General features: G+C 44.2%; 1 protein-coding gene across 1 annotated transcript; it reads right to left on the minus strand.

Moving 5' to 3' along the window:
* Positions 1–736: 736 nt before the first annotated feature.
* Positions 737–24,186, minus strand: ccnf (cyclin F). The gene is made up of 17 exons (XM_056288449.1): positions 24,054–24,186; positions 20,063–20,214; positions 19,780–19,886; positions 19,174–19,241; positions 18,850–19,046; positions 17,266–17,319; positions 16,188–16,292; positions 15,775–15,852; positions 14,552–14,706; positions 13,064–13,228; positions 12,556–12,679; positions 12,203–12,383; positions 11,876–11,963; positions 3,289–3,388; positions 2,226–2,359; positions 1,705–1,880; positions 737–1,188 (listed from the first exon to the last, which is right to left on the minus strand). Exons 1-17 carry the CDS (start codon positions 24,184–24,186, stop codon positions 737–739), a joined length of 2,469 nt encoding a protein of 822 aa, XP_056144424.1.
* Positions 24,187–26,210: the final 2,024 nt, after the last annotated feature.

Genomic DNA, 26,210 nt, shown 5'->3' on the forward strand with positions numbered 1-26,210 from the left:
TTGTTTCAATATTATGTCTTTAAGAACAACACACAATAGAAATAACAACCAGTTGTATCAGAACATGCCAGCTATGTTTAAGGTATTTCGTGTTAAGATCTTCACAAGAATGTTTTAAAATAAACAAAAGTCCATGGGCTTTTATTACGTTAGCTCTAAAACCACATGAGATCTGAGATAGGTTGTTGTACAAGTCTGTGACTGAAAAAAAAAGCAACCCTTATGCTAGGTTCCTGAGGAGTCAAATTATATTTCAGTTGGGTCTGTGTCCATGAGTGTACTGTCGAGATTCATTGGAGGCGGGTTGCCTCCATAGCCGAATGGTTAAGGCGCATACCACATGTTCACCGGTTCGCTTCCGGCCAGTGACCTTTGTTGCATGTCATGCCCCCCTCTCTCTTCCATTTCCTGTCTACCTTTTACTGCAGCCGTCTAATAAAAAAATGCCAAAAAAAATTAATTGGAGGCATTTTATGGTGCCTTGCCTGTAAACAAGAATGAAATGTAACAAAATGGCAGGATTATGAGTACTGACCGTTTTTATTTTTCTCCCCCTCCCCACCCACTATTAAAGTAAAGTCTTTTTTTTTTAAAACCTTCGGTAGTGGAGGGACCAGTGCAGACTGAGAGAACCGAGGAAAAGCATCAACAACAAAAAAGTGCGAGAGGAGCAAAAGTGGGGCCCTAGGTGTTGAGAATAGCCATATTCATATCATGGCAGTCAAATAGCCATTCTTTAAAGGCTAATGAATCCTGCACTGGCAGAATGCTCCTCTTCTCTCTCCATCTCTCCTGCACTATGGGCTGCAGCATTTTTCCTCTTCACTTGTTTACAGAAGGGTCCCCCTGGCCTCTGCATGGGCACCAGGAGGCGGAAGCCTGGCTCTGTATTGCCAGACTCTGTGTTCACGGCAGCGGCAATGGCCTTGAATGTGCAGGGCATGAGGGTGGAGGAAGAACACGTGGAGGAAGGACTAGCACTTTGGACAGAGGAGTAACCTGAGCTGTGAAGATCTGCGGAGAAGGAAGGTTCATCGGGCTGGCTCCAGCCACTACCCTGGCCTTCCATGATGACCTCTCCCCTCTCTGCTTCACAAAAGCTTTCCTCATCACTGGACAGGGCTCGGCAATGCTCGAATCCAGTGTCTGCTTTCGTCAACTGGTGCAGTTTGATAGCCATGAATGAGGCTGTTAGAAAATATAAATTAATCAAGATTAACAAAAGTGAAACACTCTGGCCAAAGTCAACAAAGACCACTGAGCCTAACCCACAGCAAGAGAACCAAAACTGGTATGTCAAAATTTCATAAAAAAAAAAAAGAACACACAGCTGGCAGTGTACTCAGATGCACACACATGCAGAGGGAGAGAAAGAAACAGATTTCTTTCTCTCAAATACACCTTATTATACTTTTATCAGAATAGTAATAGTTCAATAAAATACTTTTTTTCTAATTATAGATTTGGTATATAAAAAAATGTCTTTTTGGAATTTTGTGATGCATTTTCATTGGGGTGGCATAAAAAATGGTATAGCATATCAGAATTTTACTATTATTTTGTCAAAGTTCAACGTTTTGGCACTGTTACAAGCCTAATAGTAAGTAGTTATTTTATACCCTTTAAAAACGGCTTGGGGACCCTGTCAAAAACCACATTTGAGTCATCTGAGACCTTTTATCATTTTCTAAATCTAGCACTCACTCTCATCAGCTTTCTCCCCCTCACTCTCCTCCTGGTCGCCCTCATAGCCAGAGCAGGAAGTGTCCAGGCTCCAGTCCAGGATGTCACCCACCAATGTCTCCTCCTGAGTGGATAGCTCAGCTGTGGGTGTGGCCACGAAACTGCCTCTGTGTACCTGCATGCTGTCATCGCGTCTCCTGGAGATTGGGAGGAGGGTGTGGAGAAATGAGTCAGTGGACTAGTTCACATTATGGCATAAACATACACCTTCTGGACAATGGCGTTGCAAAGGCCATTTGTCACACAACACATGGCAATCCAGCAGGGGTAAGAACTGCCAAAAAAGCAGGAAAGGATACACACCCATCATCTTGCTGCCCCTCAGTTACTTATCATAAACAGACGGCTGATTTCATGCCGGTCACACTGGTACAGGAAATAAAAGGACTTTTTAAGTCCGATCAGGTTCTAATCTAATGGCCATTAAGTTTACAGACATCTTAGCATTAAGTGGACAACTGTTGTATAGGTAACTTGCTAACCTTTTGTTGTTGCTGGATGGTGAGGAAAGAAAAGTGTGAATGTCTGTTTGCTGGCTAGTGGGGCTGGAAGGCTCCATCTGAGGCTCCACCTCAGGGATTTCCAAGATCTGACACAGGTCTTTGAAGTCCATCACCTGAAGGAGACCATGAGATGACATCAGTCAGTATATTTAGCATTAACTGTAAGCCAATACGCTGGTTATGGGGAGTAATCTGTTTGAGGCAATATCAGGAATAAAGCTCTTATCTAGTTCAAAATAGTGCAGTTAAACCAATATTGGGATATAGATGGACTCTTATGATAATCGGTCCAAGGTTCGCAATGTAAGGTTTTGTATTACACAAAACACATCCTGTTCACTGTGTCCGATGACCTTTCACACATAGCTTTTAAAAGAAAAGGAACACAAACTGCTTAAAGTTGTTGCATGCAACAAAATACAACACAAAACCTAGAGAATAAAATATCAAGTAAAAATCAAAGTAGCTAATCAGACAGATATTCATTTACATGACTTAGTTTTGTATATGATCATTTTATTAGTGTGCAAGTCAACACAAACACTGACAAATTCAATTACGGATGTATATGAAAAATCCGGATCCAACATAGGATTACTTTACTACTACTGTCAGCTGCTCCCGTTAGGGGTCGCCACAGCAGATCATCCATTTCCATCTCTTCCTGTCCTCTGCATCTTCCTCTGTCACACCAGCCACCTGCATGTCCTCTCTCACCACATCCATAAACATCCTCTTTGGCCTTCCTCTTTTCCTCTTCCCTGGCAGCTCCATATTCAGCATCCTTCTCCCAATATACCCAGCATCTCTCCTCCACACATGTCCAAACCACCTCAAGCTTGCCTCTCTTGCCTTGTCTCCAAACCGTCCAACCTGAGCTGCCCCTCTCATATACTCGTTCCTTATCCTGTCCTTCTTCGTCACTCCCAATGAAAATCTTCGCATCATAGAGGATTACTTTACATTTTTTAAATAAACATTACTTCTTTAAAGATGCAATACAATACAATACACCGACAAGAAAAAAAGGTTTTGGTGGTACCTTTTCTTTGCTGATGTACTGGTAGGCCTCATCCTCAAAGCGCTGTTTGACACCAGTAAGAGATACATGCCTATAGTCTTTAGGTACGTCTTGACAGAAACTGAAAAAGAGGGGTAAGAATATTATGTTTGATCCACTAGGGTAAGCACATTCCGTTCAACTCTGGGAAGAAATCTTGTTACTTGTCCATTTGGGAATTAAAAATTGGTTATACTGAGCTCAATCATCACAAGTGACTCACCCAGAGAGGCATTTGTATGACTCACTTGCTGACTCATTCAGCTGCCACACACTCCCCCATCCCCAACCCTATACATACAGCCTACCTCCCACTAGTTCCAAAGAACAACGCTGTCTTATGCATATATTATCACATTATTAGCAATGGCCATGTGTTATTTGTGATCACCAGACTGTTTATGAATTTGGATTATCTGAACACAAACTTGCTTGCTGGTAGTCCATCGAGTCCAATGATGATGATGATGATGATAATAATAATAATTTTATTTTTATAAAGTTTTGCTAAAACAATGTTACAAAGTGCTTAACAAAGCTTGATCACCCTTTTTGACAAACTGAGACCTGGGAATAACCAGCAGGGCCCCGTCTGTGGATCTTAATGGTCGAGGGGGCATATACCAGGTCAATAAATCATAAATGTATAAAGGAGCAAGACCATGTAAAGCCTTAAAAGTGAGCAGTTAATTTTTAAAACCAATTCGAAATATAACATCAGTGTAGCCAGTGTAGTCATGCCTCCTTGTCCCAGTAATGAGCCGAGCAGCAGCGTTTTGTACCAACTGCAGAAGGTGGAGGGAGCCCTTGCTGATACCAGAATAAAGTGCACTACAAAAGTCAAGCCGAGAATAGATAAAAGCATGTACAACTTTTTGCAGATTGGCAACTGATAGAAATTACCTCATTTTGGAGATAAGCTTGAGCTGGAAAAAGCATGACTGAACAACATGTTTGATTTGATTATCAAAACTGAGGTTAGCATCGAATAGTACCCCAAAATTCTGCTTAAGACTACCTGACAGACCACCAAGATTAGTAACAAAAGGGCTGATGGAATTTTCGGGAGTGAACAGAATGACCTCAGACTTATCATCGTTAAATTTGAGAAAATTTTCAGACATCCAGGATTTAATGTCTCCCACCAGTTGGAACGGTTGATGGCAGCTTGCTCCAGTCTCAATGAGTCGATACAACACTTTTTCAGCAATGGTTTTAGCTGGTCTTTGTATCGCTTCTTCTGATCACCTGCAGACCGGCGGCCCAGATGAAGCTCTCCATACAGGACTTGAAGTGGCAGAAGTTCTTGAGGCATCTTGATGACATGCCCAAGCAAGTGCAGTTGGTGTTCAGTGACCATGGCTTCTATGCTCTTGCATTTTGTCCTAGCAAGAATCTCGGCATGGGGAACACAGTCATGCCACGTGATCCCCGTGATTCGCTACATGATTCGCTTATGTGGAACTGCTCCAACAACCTGAGGTGGCGGCTGTATGTGACCCAGGCTTCACAGCTGTATCGGAGAGTTGTGATGCAGACAGCTTTGTAAATTGTAATTGTGGTGTGCAGGTGGAGGTATTTGTTTTGAAAGACATTACGTCGGAGTTCGCCAAAGGCTACAGATGCTTGTTTGATTCTATTGTGAGTTTTGTGATCAGTGTTGCAGCCCTCAGAAAGGATGCTGTCCACGTATTTGAAAGACGGAGCAACAGAGTGGTTGGTGTTCTATAGAGAAGACAGGCATAGTGGGTAGGGGGCTAGACCTCCATTGGCATAACACCTCAGTTTTGGTGGTGTTGACTGATAGACCCAGCCTGCTGTAGGCATTCACAACTGCGGCAAGGATGGTTTGCAGGTCTTCTGGTGTATGAGCTACAAGAGCGCAGTTATCAGCGTACTGCAGCTCAAGGACCTGCACTGATGATAACTTGGTGGTTGCCTGGAACCTTTGAGTGTTGAAGAGGTTTCCATCTAGCCTAAAGTCTATTGTGATCCCACTACTGCCTTCCAGATCTTTATGAAAAAGCTTTGTGGCACATAGGAGGAAAATGTTGAAGAGTACCGGTGCCAGCACACATCCCTGCCTCACTCCAGATCATACATTAAAGGGTGCTGATTCCTGTCCTCCTGTGGCCACCCATGCCACCATTCCGTCATGGAACTTTGATAGAAAGTTCACAAATTTGCTAAGACGGCCAAACTTTCTCAGGATTTTCCAAAGTAGCTCTCGATTCACAACATCAAAAACCTTTGGCGAGGTCGACAAAAGCCATGAAAAGGTCCTGATGTTCTTCGTTGCATTTTTCTTCTAGCCGTCTTACTGTGAAACTCATATCCACAGTACTTCTGTTCTTCCTGAAACTGCACTGTGACTCTGGCAGCAAATGTTCTGTCAAGTGCTTCACCATCCTGCATAGCAGGACCTTTCCTAGGACCTTGCCTGCAAAAGCTAGCAGGGATCTGCTGCGACTGTTGCCATAAATGGACTTGTCACCCGTTTTTGTACAGGGTGACTATTTTAGCATCCCCCCCATTGTTACGGGACACTGTCCTGGTCCCAGACCTGCAGGATGTACTGCTCGATCATTCTGGTGCACATGTATCCTCCTTGTTGTTGCTGTTTTGTTTTTTTTGGGGGGGGGTTTGCAAAAAAATACACCTGTCATCAGAGCATTCACAGAGTATCCTCCTTGTTTTAGGAGTTCTGTTGAGATATAATCACTTAACCTAACCAACCCCATGCCTATCCAATACTCCACTCCATATACCATTGTTCTTTCCTACTCTAGCATTAAAGTCTCCCAGAAGAAGGATATTGTCTTTTCTTTTTTTTTTAGATACGATAAAGGCCCTCATCTAGTAGCGGGTAGAAGTTGTCCTTCACACCATTGTCAGATGGTAGTTTTGGCGCATATGCACTGCCTTTGCTAAGGGGATACGGAGGGTCATTAGCCTCTCACTTAGTCCAGTGGGTGTTTCAGTGAGGCTGGGTAGAATGCTGTTCTTGATTGCCAGTCCAACATCATACTGATGTTGTCTGCCAGGGCGATAGCCTCTCCAGGAAAAGGTTTACCCTCCTCCTTCCTCTCTCAGGAAGCCTTCACCCAGAAGCCTGGTTTCGCTGAGAGCAGCGATTTCCATGCTGTAGCATCTTACTTCCTCAGCAATCAGCGCAGTCCTTTGATGTGGTCTGTTGCTATCATTATCAAGGAGAGTCCTAACATTCCATATTGCCAATGTGAATGGGATCATTTTCTTGTTTTTACCGCAGGATGGAATTCCAGGTAGGCACCAGGAGGTTGGTTGAGTGGACAATTTTTAGGCCACCTTTTCTAGGCCCCTCCCCAACTGGGGGATGAGCAGTGTGGTCCCTAAATAGGACTGCTCAGTCACATGGGGTCTGCCGAAAGCAGCTGCCACTCAATCCCAGCTGCTAGCGACCATATACCCCGTACCGCTGATGTGCAGGGCTCTGAGTAGGAGCCCCAGGCCATTCTACCCTGCTCCCCTCGTCAGACACCCCAACGACACCAGACTTCAACTGGATATAAGGCCAGATATTCTACACCATGGTCAGAGGTGGAGACCTATGCATGGAGGTTTTTAAGAGTGCCACAGAGGGTGCACAGTTCTTAGTAGCACTGTCTTTGCCATGACAGTTTGGTCCTGGTGGCAACAGCTTATACCCGGGAAAACCAGTACCCTGTTCCCCTTGTCAGACACCCCAATCCAACCAGACTTCAACACCATGGTCAGAGGTGGAGACCTATGCATGGAGGTTTTTCGAGTGCCACAGAGGGTGTGCAGTTCTTAGTAGCACTGTCTTTGCCGTGACAGGTTGGTCCTGGTGGCAAGAGCTTTTACCCAGGAAAACCAGTCAACCATCATGAGTGCAGAAGGCTGCTGGAAACTCCAGACGGTTGAAGAACCGCCTAATGTGTGCCACCAAACATGTTGCTTTTCTCTCAGGATGTGCTCCCCTAGCCTTTGTCTCAATAGACTTCCCACAAAGCAGCGATGCAGTGGTTGGCCATGAACAGCCTCTGGCAACCACTGCACCTCCGAGATCCCCTACCAAGATTGCCTGAGGCCGCGAGGCACCCAATTATCATGTGTGGCCACAAGGAGGCCTGACAGAGGTCTTGGTGAAGGAGAAGCTATGTACTGGCAGGGGAAGGCTTACACACTGGGTTGCTTCCTTGTTCACCACAAGGGCTAGCCAACCGCAGTAAGTGAGAGGTTAGAAAAGCAGGCAGTAAGCAAGCATGCATCTTCCCTCTAACTACTGCACTAGATGCATCACATCACCTGTGCGAAACACACGCACACACAATCCAGAAACATTATCAATCAATTATTGTAATGAGTGCTTGCTCACTTTTTCAGCTGCTGTAAACAAACCAGACAGGCCATTAGCCCCACCAGACAGGCTACTAGCCCCTCTAGTACCAACATTTGTAACATAGATGTGGCCACTCAAAAACTCACTTTCCACCTTTTTTTCCACCTGCAAAAGAATGTGTTCTCCAATGACCTTGAAGTGTTTATCCATTCACACTGTAGGAACACTGAAAATGAGACAGTGTGGGGATGTCACAACAGGCCACCTGGTTTGGGGACAACCTCACAATTGACTAGATAACCCTGCCAATACCAATATGAAAAATTTCGCTCATACGTTCTGTCTCATAAAATATGTTCTTAATCCAAGTAATTTTTAGCCTACATGCAAAAATGCCAAGATATCAGAACAAGCTGTTGGACGAAAACCTCATTATAACAGTTTGGGGCTTTTCTATGTAAAGAAAAAAATCTGTACCGTTAGCTGACTTAAATCCATAATCTGCAGACATGGCACCAACTGAAGCCAGTTTTGTATATGATTAGACAAGTAGTGCATTTCTGTCAAACTGGGTGCTCTTGCCCCATATTTTTTGTGCTGCAAAAGAGACACCACTAGGTAAACCACCTTGCCGCCTAGTAAAATTTAAAGTAGTGCATGGCAATATAGATGTTATATTGCTATTTTAATCTAAGCCTAGATATCATCTGGGATTTTGGATATTGTAATATGACATAAATGGTGTCTTTTCCTGGCTTTAAAGACTGCATTAGAGTATAGAGACGCAATATTCTGAATTTATTAGACTGATCTGTTATATTATTTGTCTCTATCTGTTTGGGTATCATATCCAGATTACTAATGAGTACTTATCAAAAATGTCATTGTGTTATTTTGTGAGAGCACCAATAGTCCTCTCTACAATATCGCCAAACTATTGATAGAGGTGGTCAGTTGAAAATATCGTGATATTTGATTTTGTCCATTTCGCCCAGCCCAACTTTAAAGAATTACTACTACTATCCTCTGACTACAACCTCCAAGGTCACCTTGTTACTAACGTAACTGTACAAATTACATTTACACCTGGCTTTTTCACCCTTAGATCGGATCATAATGTGAGCTAGAATACCCCCAGAGGTAGTCTTGCAAATCCAATTATGTTCAGATCATATTGCATGCTGTGTGCATTTGCACCTTTCAGTAATTTGCATTTTTCCTTTTCCATGTTATTGAAGAGGCTTTCACAGCCAACACGCAAACTTCACCCCTGTGTTGTCAAACCCAAATGTTTGTGTTGCACCATAAAACAAATTTTGGCGGGTTGTACCCAAAGGTTAACATGGTTGAATTTTTGCATTGTGCTTTAAAATCACAGTGTAAGTTACAACTGAAACAAGGAGGAGCGACCACGAGACAAGAGGAAAAGAAAAGGAACATCTTGTTTTAGTGATCTTAGCATTTCTCTAACTTTGCACATTTTATTTGCCTCTACAATGTGACCATGAGTTAATTGGCATTAAATATATAACATGGATTTTGCTGGTCTTACAAAAAAAAAATTCGTGTAGGGATTGATTTTGCAAACCAAACTACAATTTGGGGATTTTCTCTTTAAAACAGTCTTTGTGCTCCTTTGACGGTGAGAAAGTACCATTATGAGTGCGGGTTCCACAGAATATTCCTCTATCAAAACCGCTAGTCGACACTGCATAGTTGTAGCCCAATCGTTCATCCGTGGTTTTAGCACTGTGCAGTAATAAAGCAGTGGCAATATAGTGTGTGTATATATATATATATATGTGCATACACACAGCAGATATACACCTGGGGGCACTGTGGTTCCAACATAGATTTGTTGGAACAATCGTCTACATCAGACATGGGCAACTGGCGGCCCATGGGCCACATTCAGCCCCCGTCAATTTCCAACTATCAATACATTGTTGGTTTCACAAGCGTTGAAAGCAAGCAGGCCATTTGACCACGTTTGAACTGGATCCCATTTGTAATTATACTGTTCACTGATAGAGGGCGCTCCCTCAAAACACAAGAGGCTTGTGGCCAAGCAACTGCTTGCACATGGTCTCAGTGGGCCTCTTCTGCAATGACATGCGATGAGGAGACATGAGTGGCAAAAAAAAAGAAAACCTGATCTACAAAATCGTGTTCTTCCAAGCAAGATGGGAAACAGGATATTTTCTTACGGAATCCAAAGGCAAACCTGTGTTTAGTGTGTCTGAAACAAAATCAGCCATGAAGGATTTCAACTTGAATTGCCACTACAATACCACATACAAAGACAAACATGGTATGTACACCGGAGGTCCCACAGCCATTATCATCGCTGACCTCAAGGGAAAATACACCAACACCACAGCCTTTTTTTCCCCCTCCCTTTTTCTCCCCAATTGTATCCAGCTAATTACCACACCCTTCCGAGCTATCCCAGTTGCTGCTCCACCCGCTCTGCCGATCCAGAGAGAGCTGCAGACTACCACATCTCCTCCGATACATGTGGAGTTGCCAGCCGCTTCTTTTCACCTGACAGTAAGGAGTTTCGCCAGGTGGACGTAGTACATGGGAGGATCACGCTATTCCCTCCAGCCCCCCCCCCCCCCCAAACAGGCGCCCCGACCGACCAGAGGACACATACCCACATCTGGCTTCCCACCCGCAGACACGGCCAATTGTGTCTTTAGGGACACCCGACCAAGCCTGAAGTAACAAGGGATTCGAACCACCAATCTCCGTGTTGGTAGGCAACGGAATAGACTGCCACGCCACCCCGACACAAAGAATTTTTCATTCAAAATCATGTCGAGAGAAAGCTAAGTCATGCATGACTGCAAGTACTTCTCCTTAGCGTTGGATGAGAGTACAGAAAGCTAAGTCATGCATGATTGCAAGTACTTCTCCTTAGTGTTGGATGAGAGTACTGAAAGCTAAGTCATGCGTGACTGCAAGTACTTCTCCTTAGCGTTGGATGAGAGTACAGATGTGATGGATGTTAGCCAGCTTCTCATTTTACACAAGAGCTACTGACAGTTCATCTGAAGTGCACGAGGAGTTATTGAAACTGGTGTCTTTGAATGACACTATGAAGAGCAAGGATGTTTTTCAACCCCGTTAAATGTGTTGTAAGTGGGGCGTCTGGGTGACGTGGCAGTCTATTCCGTTTCCTACCAACATGGGGATCGCCGGTTCGAATCCCCGTGTTACCTCCGGCTTGGTCGGGCGTCTCTTCAGACAATTTCAAATACATACTCATCAATGTTTAATATCTACACTAACCATTTACGTTAAGTTAAATTGTACTCAGCAAGTCTCATTCACCTCTCGTAATGTTTCTTATAATGTGGGGAACAAACCGCAGCTGGCAGTGCAGCTGTATTTTATACAGTTATCCTCAATGGGAAAGCGACCCATATTCAGTCATTTAACCTGAAAAGTTATAATGTCAAATTCCTCATTAGATGCTGGCTGCTCTGCTAATCTATGTTTTCTCCCACATTGAAAGTAACTTCAAGAAATGTGAAAGCTTCTTGTTGGCGACATGGTTTAATTTACATAATGTAGGACACAAAGGACCAGACAAATATAAACTGTTGAACATTCAATTTAAGATCATTTAAGGCTTTTCAACAGCTGCCGTCACCACGACAACCATGGATGCACTCGGCTAAAAGTCACTGGGACACAGTCACTCCAGCAAGAAAGATGTTGCGTTGTTACTGCAGTCAAACGGTATCTCCAGCTCAAACAGGCTTGCAGGGGGATTAGCCCAATCAGATCACGGCTCATTGTAAAAAGCATCTCAAAGCCAATCGAGGACTCCACTATCATCAAACCCCCAGGTTAGTCCCGCCTACATTGGTTAACCCCTTTAATGGTTGTATTTGAGACCTTTTTGATGAGAAGTGATAATTTGTTATTGGGTGAAAAAAATATGATACATCTCCCGCGATGAATCGACTACTTGACTACTTTTTGGGAGTAGCTGATGACTGCTAAAATGCAGCAGTCATCAATGCCTTAGTTGTGAGGCAATAATACCAGTTTTAAATGGTATAGCCCAGAACTTGCAAAGAAAAAAGTTGAGGGGGAATGTTCGTGCATAGGTTGTGACCACCTCTGAATGTATTATGACTGACTGGATAAGCAAAATAACTGCTTGGGTACAAAATCTAGATAAGCCAAGCCTGACAAACACTGTTGAAAACATACCACTTGATGTGAAGTAGCACAGCGAGGCGAACAAGGTCTTGTTTGGAGAAGCCTGTATTGTCAACCAACTGGCTAGGCCAGACGGGAGCTGTGGACAGAAATATAGGAGGACAAAATAAAAGGCCACAAGTTATTTCAGAGAAGAGGATCTTGATATTCCATCTAAAGTTGTATTCTTCATATCAGAAGTGTTAATATTGTTATATTGCACTGTGCAGTGTAACAATACATTGCTAATTTTTATCTATGATAAATGTGTCTGTGCGTGTGTGTGTTTGCACATGAAATTTAATTGCAGGAGAGCAAGTGCTGTGAAAGTTTGATTACCGTAGTGGTGCAGTGCGCGGGTAAGCAGCAGCACAGCGCAGGCTAATTTGGCCCGCGGTGGTATGCTGAGGGCGGAGTACAGCAGGGACAGCTCACAGATGTAACTGAACAGATGAGTGCTTCGCTTCTCCATGGGTAGCAGGGACAGCAACACCTCCCCATAGTCCAGCAATGTTGGTGTCTAAAGTCAAGCACAGAGACATTTTTAACAGAACACTTAGACGGCACAGTGCTTCGCTTGGAGGGAAAGGCATCTGGCATGCTTAAACAATAAAATCATAAGAAAGGTTGTTTTTTTTTTTTATGACTCATACAAGTGGATTTGGCTTCCTGGCTTCATTTGTTAGACATACCCTGATCTTCCCTTCAAGCACAGAGATAACCTCTCCCATCATGCGGACCAGGTCTTCATACTTGTAGGTGTTGTCTGTGAGCCAGACAGCCTCACGAATGGTCAGAATATCTTTACTTATGTAGCTGGAAAGGAATGAAAAAGTCAGAGACCAGGACAATAAGTAAATTAACAAATTTCAAATAAATTTCAAATTTATTTAAGTGAACATTCAACGAAATTCATTCAAACGTAATATAAATGAAAAGTGTATCATTGTACAAAAAAACAAAACAAAACCAGCTCCACCCTACCTCACCCCTTCCCTTTAATACAGGGCATTATTATAGGTGTGCTGCTGTTATGATAACAGCTAAGAGATTTAAAAAAAATGTTTTACTCTTTCCAAATTGAAAATATTCCCTCGCACTCGAGTGTGTATTAGAATATCCTCAAGAACCTCTATGCTACAAAACAATGATATGACCTTTTCGGAAGTTTGACCAGGAGGGCTGGGCACATGTTCCTACCGTGTGCAGACAACCATGCAGGCAATTCCTAGCAACTGGAGGCGAGCCTTGGGGACAGAGCGCAGCGCGAGGTAGCGGTCCACACAACCCACCGTCACATGCAGCGTCAGACTGGAAAAGTCCTTCATGGTGGTCACCTCTACCAACCAGTCTACCAAGATGTACCTAGACAGAGTAAGATGGAGACAAAGGTGATGCAAAGCTGAACATCATGGTAGAGAGAGACAGAGATTGAGAGAGACAGACAGACAGAGAGACCGAGTTTCTGGGCAGCACAAGGCCAGCGGTAGCGCCAACACAGATGTAGTGACAATTTCACTGGGTGCAAGGTGGTTTTTCTCTTGCTTGGGTGCATTTGCTAATTTCTGGGCTTGCCAAGACATTGCTTGCATTGAAATGGGCGTAGGGGCGTTGTAGAGGGTGTGTCCGTCAAAATCAAGTGGCGCAGTGCTAGTTTGGAGTCAAATAAAACCAAATATTATGCCTGCGTCTCCGCCAGGTCAGACCACATCCTAGCACAGATGCAGGCATTGTGTGGATGTTTCCAGGCTTTAGGTAAAGGTGCAGCAAGCACAGACTTATCCAAAACCACATGCCACTTTTGCGAATGTTATGTTGGCCTATTTCGTGAGTAATTTAACTGACTACTGTCCTAAACCTTTTTAATCTCAAAAAAAGAAAAAAATGTGCACATGTATCGTCTACCAACATAAAACAGTCAATGTGCATCATGACGCATGGTGACTGGGATTTCAATTAACCTTATTTAACCTGAAAGATCAAACTGATTTTCTAGGTTAATTGATCCGTGATCACAACTATTTAAGGTATCCTGCTGTCTTCATAGAATGCACAGGAAAGAGAGAAAGACACTGGTGAGAACGAAGACACGTTAAATGGTAGCTTGTCAAATAATCATGTTCGCATGTTGTCTCATATCACATTGGAATTGGTGTTAATGTCTGTTGTATGCACGCTTGGTGAATCTGCACCCCCTGAACAAGGACATCAGTTTCCTCCTGAGAGAAGCTTTTCTGCCTTAGCCGGTCTGGACTTCCGCCATCCATTACGAAATTGGCAGTTCGCCATGACAGAGAGTGCGCCGCTTTTAAAGGGAATGAGAGGAGCTGATTTGATTTGCCGTAATTGAAGACATACCTTAGATCGAATTGTGCCTTGAACTAGCACCGGCGCCTTTGACTGCGCTATGACCCGGAAACTAGAGCCCAGAGAGTAAATATGACACGAGGTGTACCAACTGACTGGAAACCTATTCCTTACTGGGGGGGTGTCACAGATTATTTCATATTAAATTGGTTTAGCACTCCCGAACTGTTGATCCGAGTCATTAAGGCTTCCATCAACTTCACCAAGGTGAAAACACCATGTGATATCACAAAGACTACCACATGAACCAACAGCAGCCTGGACATATTTCCCAAAAAACTGAGGTCACATCAGTGGGACAGTGTTCATGTGTCTACCTACCTCATGGTATCTTTGATACCGTGTCTCAGGATCTCCTCAGCACGGTGGCGTGGGACTGGGGTAGAGGAATTGAAGAGCTGGGCCACTAGGTCAGTGCAGGCCCTGGCCTCAAGACCGAGGGGGTTACCACTGCTGCAAATCTTGGCAAGGGCCACCTGACAAAGAAACAACAGGAACAATAATCAATGGGAGAAAATATATAATAATAAACATTTTATTTAAAGGCGCCTTTCATGATACTCAAGGCTACCTTACATCAAATACAATAAAACAAAGCAGTAACCGTGCAATCAACAATGAAACACACAATAAGCAATAAAGCATACATCAGCAGAAGTAAAAAAAAAAAGATGAATTTGATGCTGTTAAAATGAGTATGCTAGTTTAAAAAGGTGGGTATTAAGAGCAGTTTTAAATTCTGAAATGGAGTCCAATAAGCAGATGTGACAGGGAATGGAGTTCCAGAGTTTGGGGGCAGCATAGGAGAACGACCTGGCACCCATTGTGGTTGATGGTTGGAAGTGCCAATAGACCTGCTGGTGAAGACCGCAGGAAGTGAGATGGAGTGTAAGTCTGAAGGAGGTCTGTGAGATAATTAGGGGACGGATATGAAGAGCTTTGGATGTTAATAATAAAATTTTAAAATTAATCCGCTGAAGGGGCATCTGGGTAGCGTGGTGGTCAATTCCATTGCTTACCAACACGGGGATCAGCAGTTTGAATCCCTGTGTTACCTCCAGCTTAGTTGGGCGTCCCTACAGGGGTAGGAAGCTGGATGTGGGCATGTGCAGACCTAGGGTGGTCTGACAGGACGTGGAAGCGGTGCAGGCTAAGCTAACTGCTAGCCCATACAGACCGCCAGTTCCGACAGTCATCCTGGTTGGCGTTTGTTCTCTTGGACAGTGATTTTTTTTTTGTAGTTTGATACATGTATTCTTGTAATTTTTGGATATGGGCTTTTGTCCTTGTATTGCACTGCTGTGGACTGGGGGAAAAGATATTTCATTTCATTTCATGTACATGAAATGAGATGACAAAGTGTTACTGATTCCTTATTCCTGAATACGTCAGCTGAAAAACAGATTCTCTTTCTTATGTATCCCTTTGATAAACACCACAGGAGGATAAAGCTGTTGACTGACAAAGGAAACCAACACAAAAACAAGAAATTCACCACGGCAACTCTACTGCAATCAAACAATGGCCCGTTTTGCAACACACACCTGAGCCTCCCAGCATCCTTTAGCAGCATAGTCCCTGAGGGTTCTTACACACTGGAGGTACCTGCCTGGGTCTGACATCTGAAACACACATCAGACTCACTTTCACTGACAACAAGAGACTCAGTTAAGCACTTCAAATTATGACTGTGGGCCCCATCTATCGAACATTATATTAAAATAATGAAATCTTGCCCTAAGACATTTTTAAAACTATGCATCAAAAACAATTTTAACTGCATATTACAAAGTAAAAGGTTATTGAAATGATTCTGTAAGCATTTTAAAGGAAATCAACTAATATTTAAGCATCTTTTACCATTTAATTTTCAAAAGATAAGTCAGTTACATCCAGTGATGGTAAACAGTAAATAAGATTAAATGCAAGATTTGAATGAACAGAAATTTTGACTTACAGCAGCTTTACGGTTGTGCTCCCACAAGAGGTAGGAACTCTGTAGACAGCCAGCCTGTGATGATTCTTCCAGCATGGGCAAGGCCTCTGAGCGCTTCTCATCATCCTGACAAACACAAAATAAGGATGAGACATGACATGATGTGTCAGTTTAATCTAACAAAATGAATTGGGGGGGAAAAACAAAGTTAATAATTATTTCCCTTGTAATCTGACAGGGCACTAAAAGAAAACAATAGCAGCCAATTTCATGGACTCCCCCCCCACCTTTTTCTCCCCAGTGGGGGTGAAGAGTGGGGTAATTGGCCAATTACCCCACTCTTCCGAGCCATCTCGGTCGCTGCTCCATCCTCTCTGCAAAGCCGGGGAGGGCTGCAGACTACCACATGCCTCTTCCGATACATGTGGAGTTGCCAGCCACTTCTTTTCACCTGACAGTGAGGAGTTTCACCAGGGGGACGTAGCGTGTGGGAGGATCACGCTATTTCCCCCAGTCCCACCCCACCCCGAACAGGCACCCTGATCGACCAGAGGAGGCGCCAATGCAGCAACCAGGACAGAAACCCACAACTGGCTTCCCACCCGCAGACAGCCAATTGTGTCTGTAGGGATGCCCGACCAAGCGGGAGATAACATGGGGATTCGAACCGGCGATCCCCGTGTTGGTAGGCAACGGAATAGATCGCCATGCCACCCAGACACCCTCATGGACTTTCCTCTGACAATGAATTATCAGTGTTGTCTCTTCCAAGGCACATTAAGGGACTTGTGTTTGAAAAAAAGCAAGACAAAACAGTTCTATCAAAGCGTGTGGCTTGTTCAATTAAGCAACTCATCCTGTCACAAAGCATTGACACTAGTGGGGATGGGAACAATTAGAATCAACAGGGTGTTTGTAAGGTAACATTTAGGCCATTTTAACAGAGGAGCAAACAACATCCATACAATTTGTGCTGTTCGCAATTAGGTCACACAGCCCTGAATGACAGCGGCATGTAACTTTAATAAGAAGGCAATGGAAACTGTCCTAATAACATACAGAGGAGGACTCTATGCACCAGCCCCAAGTCCCCACTCACATCAAAGAGCTGCAGAACTCTGGCCAGACAGTGCAGCAAGGGTCCCTTCTTCTCCTGCAGAGAATGAAAGAACAAAATCAAATTACTTCATGATTGAAACCTAAACAGTTTACAGGTCATGATGTCACAGTTCATTTCTTTCAGTGCTAGAATTAAGACAGCTCACATCCATCATCATCGTTAGTGATAACTGGAGATTAATTAATTTCTGTGGACCATTTCCGTTCGTGTCCACTGATCAACAAATGGGGTAATTTCAAGTAGCTATGCTTAATACTCAAAATAGGTTGAATCAGTTCATCTGGACACAACGTTATTGACAGATATGTTTCATCACCCAACTAATATCCCTTTCACACTGGCCAAAAAACCCGCTAATGTCCGCCTTTGGTCAATGTAAAAAGGCGGATGTTAGCGGGGTTTTTGGCCAGCATGAAAGGGTTATAAGTGACATCTTCAAGTCTAAACTGACTGCAGGTATCCCCACCGTTATAAACAAAACAGTAAAATAAAGTGCCTAATGACCAGTTTCATATGCAAATATGGGTATGACCATTGATCATGTGTACTATTCACAGAGGATTAGGGATTGTTGCAATCACAGCATCGTAAGATGGTGACAGATGTATAACGACTGAAACCAATGACCAGATTCATGATCAAATATGGGTGTGCCCATTAACAAGAGTTTCGATGACCAAAGACTGAAGATGTCACTTAGAAGAGTGATGAAACATATATGTCAATAAACGTTGTATCTAGATGAACTGATCCAACCTTCTTTGATTTTCTTACCTGGATTATTTAGCATGTATCATGACATATACTTATTACTGTTAAAGCATAGGGGAGTTGGGTGCTAAAAAGGAACATGAAAGGTGCCCAAGACCTGTGCTTTCAGGCTTTGCCTCAAGACCATAAATAATGAGACAGAGACACGCTGTTAAACAGCATCAGGGTCCCCATTAGTATAAAGGAGTCAGACAGAGAAAAGCAAAAGCCAAAAATCCCTTTCAGCTAAGAGGTTTCTGAATTCATCATCTCATCCCTACTCCGCATCAGACCTCAAACTCACTTATAATAATGGAAGAATGGAAAAAAAGCATTATAAATATCTTACTGGGACACACAATACCTCTGGGTTTTTTTGTGACAGATCACCTGGCTGGGCTTCGGATGGATGAGATTAATGAACATCAAATACAGTATGTTTCTTTCTACCAGGTACACTGGCCTTGCTACTTTTAGTCATTGTATCTTGATGCATGCTCAGTAATCCAGGTAAGAAAATCAAAGGTTGAACCAGTTCATCTGGGTACGTTTATTGAGCACCCATATTTGCATGTGAAACTGCTTATTGGTTCCAGCCATTATGTAACTGTATTGTTTATAGACTTGTTTATAACAACTTAACACGATAACATAATATAATAACATAACAACTTGTTTATAAGGTGGGGATACCTGCAGTCAGTTTAGACTGAAGAGGTCACTTAGTTGAGTGATGAAATATTATCTGTCAATAAACGTTTTATCCAGATGAACCGATTCAACCTTCCTTGATCTAGTTATCGTAATTCTTACCACATTGACGTCACACTCTGCCTTGAGACGGTCAAACACCATGGCCTTGCAGAAGCTACCAGTGGGGGACCAGGGGGGACGGATAAAGACCCAGATGAAGGGGTCAGTCATAGGGGGGCGTAGGCTTTCCGCCAGGCATAAGAAGTGAGAAGCCTTGCGGCCACACACTTCAGCCCGTGCCTCGTCACTCAACAGCGCTGAGTGAAAAAAAAAAATCACAAAGACGTACAAAAAAAAGAGGGAAAAATTAGGGATTGTGTGTAAAAGGTACAAGCAAGCTGTTGTACAAATATGTGTAAATTAAAGTGTGATGGTGTGACTTACGTCCTTCGTTGTACAAATATGCAATGCCTAGTTTAACTGCCGCTTCAAAATTCCCTTTATCTGCAGCCCTGAAGGAAAAAACAACACATAAAACCACATTAAGAATGAAAGGAACTTACACCCGGGTAACGTGGCAGTCTATTCCGATGCCTACCAACACGGGGATCACCAGTTCGAATCCCTGTGTTACCTCCGGCTTGGTCGGGATTCCCTACAGACGCAATTGGCTGTGTCTGCGGGTGGGAAGCCGGATGTGGGTATGTGTCCTGATCGCTGCACTAGCGCCTCCTCTGGTAAGTCGGGGCACCTGTTTGGGGGCACGGGGAACTGGGGGGAATAACGTGATCCTCCCACGAGCTACATCCCCCTGGTGAAACGCCTCACTGTCAGGTGAAAAGAAGCAGCTGGCAACTCCACAGGTATCGGAGGAGGCATGTGGTAGTCTGCAGCCCTCCCCGGATCGGCAGAGGGGGTGGAGCAGAGATCAGGATGGCTCGGAAGAGTGGAGTAATTGGCCGGATACAATTAGGAGGGGGGGGGGTCCAAAAAAAAGAAAAGAAGAAAAAACTAAGAAATAAAGGAGACTATAAGGATGGAAATATTTACCTTTCAAACAGCCACACTGTGTTAGGGGCTGGCCAGGTGTCTCTGAAACTGACTTTGGCCCATACACTGGAGTGGTTATCAACAATGTCCCGCAGCTGAGAGTGGACCTGTAGCAAAGACAAAATCAAGTTAAAGTACAAAAACAAAAGACATTTAATCAACAAATCAGGTGGCCACAAGATGCTGACCTGAAAGCAAATCCTGATCATCGGTGTTGCATGTATATGCTAGAAGTTGTACAACAGTGTCAAGTGTGTGCGCTCTGTGCCAAGTGTTTACTCACTGCTCTGATGGCTAGCAGCTCCTCAGCAGAGAGGCATCGGAGGATACACAGGAGGACCTCCTCAGGAAGCGACAGTAGTGTCAGGTCTGGGGTTCGCTTACGGACTCTTTTCCGCACTGGAATTGAGTAGCATTTGGAGCAACGACAGTGCACTACCGAAACAATGTCGTATTAGGGGAAAAAGAAAAGAAGAAAAAGAGGAATAAGCAAACAAAACAGAAAAATCACAATGCAAAAAAGAGAGAGTTTTAAACTGCAGGCATAATTCCCATCTCCATTTCAAGAAACTCCATAGTGGTGACGTACATGTACGCTATTCTCTCTACAGACCGCACGGCATTCACCTGTTTGCTCATTACATAAGCATTGGACATGCATATTGGCGCTTGGCTGGTCAATTTCACAGCACCGCGGTCCAATTAAAGGCTAGCTCCAAGTCATTCCGCCCCTTGTAGCATACCTTGTTAACGTAAGAGTGCAACGTCGTTGCCGTTACGTTAACGAGCGACACCGCCGCTATCTTATAGGGCTCCGGCACGGGAGTCCTGCCTTACTCCTAAAACAGGGTTTAAGTGAGCGCCCAAATTTCCCTCCCGTTTGTTACTCCGCTCTCCGACGCTTTCTTTGGGGGGTTCGCGGGTCTCGTCACCACGCGGCCGTGCTTAAAAAGCGCACTCCCTTTTTCGAAACGTCCCAACGGTTTTAAGAGATTCCCAAGTCGACCTTACGAGGCTTTAGCTAACCGGCTAACGTGCTGCCAACACGCTAGCCGGGCAAAGGCGCCGTCGAACGGATTTGCGCACCACTCTAACGACGGGCGCTGGTTAAGAGTCGGCTACTTACCGCCCGCTTTCATCGCGAGTGGAGGGACTTCTCAGATGGCACGGCGGCGGCAAGCAGGCTACCCGTTTGCCTGTTAAGAGAGACTGGCCGGAACACCGGTAAACGTTAGCAACGTAAATGACGCCGACGCTACAAAAGGGCAACACTTTCCCTACACCCTCCCCCCCCCACACGAAAGGGCGATGCGTCCTGTCACGGCTGCGGGCTAGCTTGTCGCGGCGCCGCTCGGTATCTTGCGGGTTTGTTAGCCCCTCGCCGTAATTCAAATTCAAGCATGCGTCCCTCCTCGGAGGCCCCGCCCCCAGTCGACTTTAAGCGCCGCCCGCCAGCGAGCGTTTAAACGTCAACTTCGATCTCATTGGTCGCGCGGTGGTCCGCCCAGCCGGCATCTCGCGGACTTCGAATTGGTTAAGGATACGACTCCGAGAGCCGATTGGCTAAATTTTATAAACTCTAAAATAGAAGCTGACGATTGGACAACGGGACACTTTTTCGAAGTACGCGCTCCTAAATAAACACGCACGATTGGCTGACGTGATATTGGGGAAAAAAATGCGGTTCCACCTCTTTGCCCCCCCCGGTTTTGGGAATTGTAGTTGGTTAAAAGCTCCCGTTTAAAGGTACAACATTTAAAGAGACACGAACCAGAAACCACACTTAGCAATACCGGTTCGCAAACTTCACCCTAGTTAATAATATCAAACTTTCAACAGTTTCAGTGCAGTTAATGAAAAGCAGACATCTAATATATGACGCGCCATAAGGTTTATGATAAGCAACTTGGCATTTTCGTAGGAAGAATTGAATAGTGACTACTACTACTGATACTACTACTACTACTACTGAATGATGCCCAATATAATGCATCATTATATGATGCATTATATTAGGCAGTACCTAATATATATTGCATAATTATATGATGCATTATATTAGGTACTGAAATAAAATCTACCACTACTACTAAAATGATTGAGTGTCCTTTCCCATATCTTCATGCTGTGCCTGATCAACTTTATTCTTCTGTAGTTACAACAGCTCTGCACATCACCCTTATTCTTGAGGTACTGAAATAAAATAACCGGTTTATTGAATTGTTACTGGTAAAAAAGATAAGTGACTAGTAATTGTCAAATTACTAACTAGTGTTTTTTTCTAACAGGCCGAGTATCTAATTTTTATTAGCTAATTGTTTTACAATAGCGACGAGTGATAGCGACTAGTGTTTAAAAATAAGTACTAGTGTTTGAGTTTTAGTGACTAGTGCCTTACCATTGATAAATGATAAATCGGCCTGCCATATACATCAGCTGTAGAAGAAAGAAAAACTTGACTGAATCAGAATCAGAATCATGTTTATTGGCCATGTAGGTTTGCACGACATGGAATTTGATTCTGGTTTTGTGGCTCTCTCAGTGTACTTAACACAGAATAACAACACTACAACACAACAATCTTCAGATATATGTACAAGGACTGACTTTATACAAGCAAATAAGAGGCGATAAAGTGCAATGGCACTACAGAAAATATATCAGAGATGCTGAAATAAATGTTACTTACAGGTTACTATGGGCGGCACGGTGGCGCAGTGGTTAGTGCGATTGCCTCCTAGCAAGAAGATCCTGGGTTCGAGCCCCGGGGGAGTCCAACCTTGGGGGGGGGGGTCATCGTCCTCGTCCTCCTCCTCCTCTGTGTGGAGTTTGCATGTACTTCCCGTGTCTGCATGGGTTTCCTCCGGGTGCTCCTGTTCCCTCCTACAGTCCAAAGACATGTAGATCAGGTGAATTGGCCATACTAAATTGTCCCTAGGTGTGAGTGTGTATGTCAGCCCTGTGTGATGGCCTGGCGGCCTGGCCAGGGTGTCTCCCTGCCTGCTGCCCAGTGACTGCTGGGATAGGCTCCAGCATCCCCGCGACCCTGAGAGCAGGATAAGCGGTTCGGATAATGGATGGATTACAGGTTACTTACATACATGCCTGAGGTAGAGTGACATGACAGAGCGTACCAATATACGTACAATGTACAGTAGAGTATATACAAAATGGTTGATTTGACAATGTTTTTTGTCCCCCCCCCCCTTTCCCCCCCAAATGTACCTTCTCCAATTACCCCACTCTTCCGAGCCGTCCCAGTCACTGCTCCACCTCCTCTGCCGATCCGGGAGAGCTGCAGACTACCATATGCCTCTTCCGGTACATGTGGGGTCGCCAGCCACTTCTTTTCACCTGACAGTGAGGAGTTTCACCAGGGGCGACGTAGCACGTGGGAGGATCACAGTATTCCCCCCCAGTCCCCCCTCCCCCCCAAACAGGTGCGCCGCCCGACCAGAGGAGGCACTACCGCAGCGACCAGGGCACATTCCCACATTCAGGTTCCCACCTGCAGACACGGCCATTATGTCTGTAGGGACGCCCGACCAGGTAACATGAGGGGATTCGAACTGGCGATCCCCATGTTGGTATTTATTTGACAATGTTAAGAGTTCATTTGAATGACAGCCCACTGTTATATTTTGTACCTTCTTCCTTTACGTTAATTCTTTTACTTAGGTTTTTCGGAATCAAATCACAGACACCTATTTTGAACAACTCTTTTACTGATGTCTCAACTGTGGATGTGTGTTACGTAAATTGTCTTCCCCTGGTTACCCACCTCTATCACATAACTCCTCTTAAAGGTACAGTGCACGATTCAGTACATGACATCCCCCTTTTAGTTGGATATAAACTCTTATCTTATAACCAAATTTTACAACCAAAATAATAATCTCTGGAATCTTCCTCTACTTCAAATTTTCTACAATCAAAACATTTGACTTAAGTAAGGACATAGTCCTTCAGTCTTTCAAGTGGGTTCCTCTGCCGCAGAGGCCGCAGAGGAGGTGTTAAAGGTCTGCTGTGTTCAGCTTGCGTGGCAGGACATCTGGAAGAGTCGATAGCTGATTGTTGCCCTGGGTTCAAACCAGCATTCCCATCTTCCAATTTTTCTGTCCTGTTGGTCTCCTGTTCCCTCTGTGATGTACTTCTTCACACAGGTTGTGTTTCTGCTGTACTGAGCGCCGGTATAGGTGATTCGATGGTTACTTTGTTTCCATTTTTACTGACTACTTTACATGGTATCTTGCCAAAAGTTGTACTGAACTTACCCACCTTCTCTTGTCTCACCAGGACGTGGTCTCCAACATCCACATCTGAATATTCTGCTTTTCGCTGCTCATCAGCATACAGCTTGTATTTCCCTTTCTGTTCTGAATCTTTATCACATACATCCAAATCCATGGTGTGCAGACAGGATTTCCGGTAACTTGCCTCTCATTTTCCTGTTGAACAAGAGTTCTGCTGGGGTTTTGCCTATTGTGTTGTGTTGAATTCCTCTGTACACTGTGCCATATCGCCTAAGCGATTTCTGCCAGTCCAGTCCATCTGACTGTGCAATCCGAATGCGTTTCATAATTGCAGCATTCTGGCGCGCCACTTCACCATTAGCTTGAGCCCACTTTGGAGTTGTTTTCACGTGTGTGATTCCATTTTGAACACAATAGTTTCTGAACTCATCTGGTTTGAACTGTCGCCCATTATCAGATTTCAGTGTGACAGGTAATCCGTGTCGACTGAATATTGACTCAAGACTGTCAATCACGTTTTCAGTTGTTGTGGAGGTAAGCACAACATACTCGTAATATCTGCTGTAGTAGTCTAACACAAATAGACTGGAGTGTTTTCAAGGTAAAGGTCCGAGTAGGTCGACGGCTAAATCTTGCCATGGTCCATCTGGCAATGGTGTCGGCCTTAATGGTTCTGGTGTGTCCGGACGTGATGTAATTTGACACCCATGACATGCTCTACAGTGTCTTTCTAGTACAGCCCTATCTATGCCTGGCCACCATACTTTGCTTCTCAGATGTTGCTTGGTTCCTACAATCCCTAAATGTCCCTCATGTGCTAGTATGAGTGCTCTTGGCCGTAAGGCATTTGGTAGCACTATACGTATCCCTCGTAGGATAATATAGCCAATTACACACAGTTAATTATTTACATGTGCATATGCCATACATTTTTCAAAATGTCCAATTTCTGTAGCTTTTCTCACCTCAATCGACTCTGGCTCAGTTTTTGATGCTTCCTCCACCTCCCTTGTAGCCAGAGCTTTGGGGGTGGCATTCACGGCAACAAATCGCACATATTCATCTGAGCCATGTGCATGCTGTTCTTTCATAGCCGTCTTCCCCAACAGGCATGACAATGAGTCAGCTATGTTTGCTTTTCCCGGCACATGGACAACTTTGAAGTCATAAGGCTGTAAACGCAAGACCCATCTTTCTATGCAGGCACAGGGTTTGGATTGTGAGCTGTATATTGACTCCAAAGACTTTTGGTCAGAGACCAGATCGAACTGTCTGCCAAGCACGTATGGGTGAAGTCTTTCACAGGCCCACATCAGAGCTAGAGCCTCCCTCTCCATTTGAGAATATCTCCTTTCACAATCGCTCAAGCTTCTGCTCACAGCAAATAGGAACCATCTCCCCCTGCTGGCGTTGTATGAGCACTGTCTCATTAGGCTTGCATCTGCAATCACTTGTGTTGGAGCATCTTTATCAAAGTAGGCTAGAGTTCCAGCTTTCACCAGTCCATTCTTGAGTGCATTGAATGCTCTTCTTTGCTCTGGACCGAAGGTAACTTTAGTGTCTTTTCTGGCTAGGCATCTTAATGGTTCTACCAGAGCTGCAACTTGTGGAATGAATCTGTTGCTATAGCAAACAAGCCCTAAAACGCTTCTCACTTCTGAGGCATTTTCTGGCTCTCTGGCTTCCACTATTGCTCTAACTCTCTCTTCCGTAGGTCCAATGCTTTTGTTTGTCAGCAAAATTCCCATGAAGATCCATACTGAATTCACATTTAGCGTGATTCAAGGTAAATCCACACTCCTACAAACGTTTCATGACAGTGTGTAGCCATTGGTCATGTGTCTTTTGGCCTGGTGCATGAATGATGACATCGTCTGAAATGTTTTCAACTCCCTCTCTTCCAGCTAGTGCAGAGGCTATTTCATGTTGATATTGCTCGCTGGCTGAAGACACTCCGAAGAGCAACCGTTTGTATCTATAAACTCCGCTGTGGACCGCAAATGTTGTGATCTGGCGTGATGATGGTGTCAACTCCAGTTGGTGCTAACCCCACTTAAGATCCAGTTTGCTGAACACCATGGACCCGTTCATGCCTTGCAGAATTAAATCTACTGTAGGTATGGGTTATCGTTCCCTGACAATAGCCCGGTTTACTTGACGCATATCAAGGCAAAGGCT

Source organism: Lampris incognitus, chromosome 10, assembly GCF_029633865.1.
Source record: "Lampris incognitus isolate fLamInc1 chromosome 10, fLamInc1.hap2, whole genome shotgun sequence".
Lineage (NCBI taxonomy): Eukaryota > Metazoa > Chordata > Actinopteri > Lampriformes > Lampridae > Lampris > Lampris incognitus.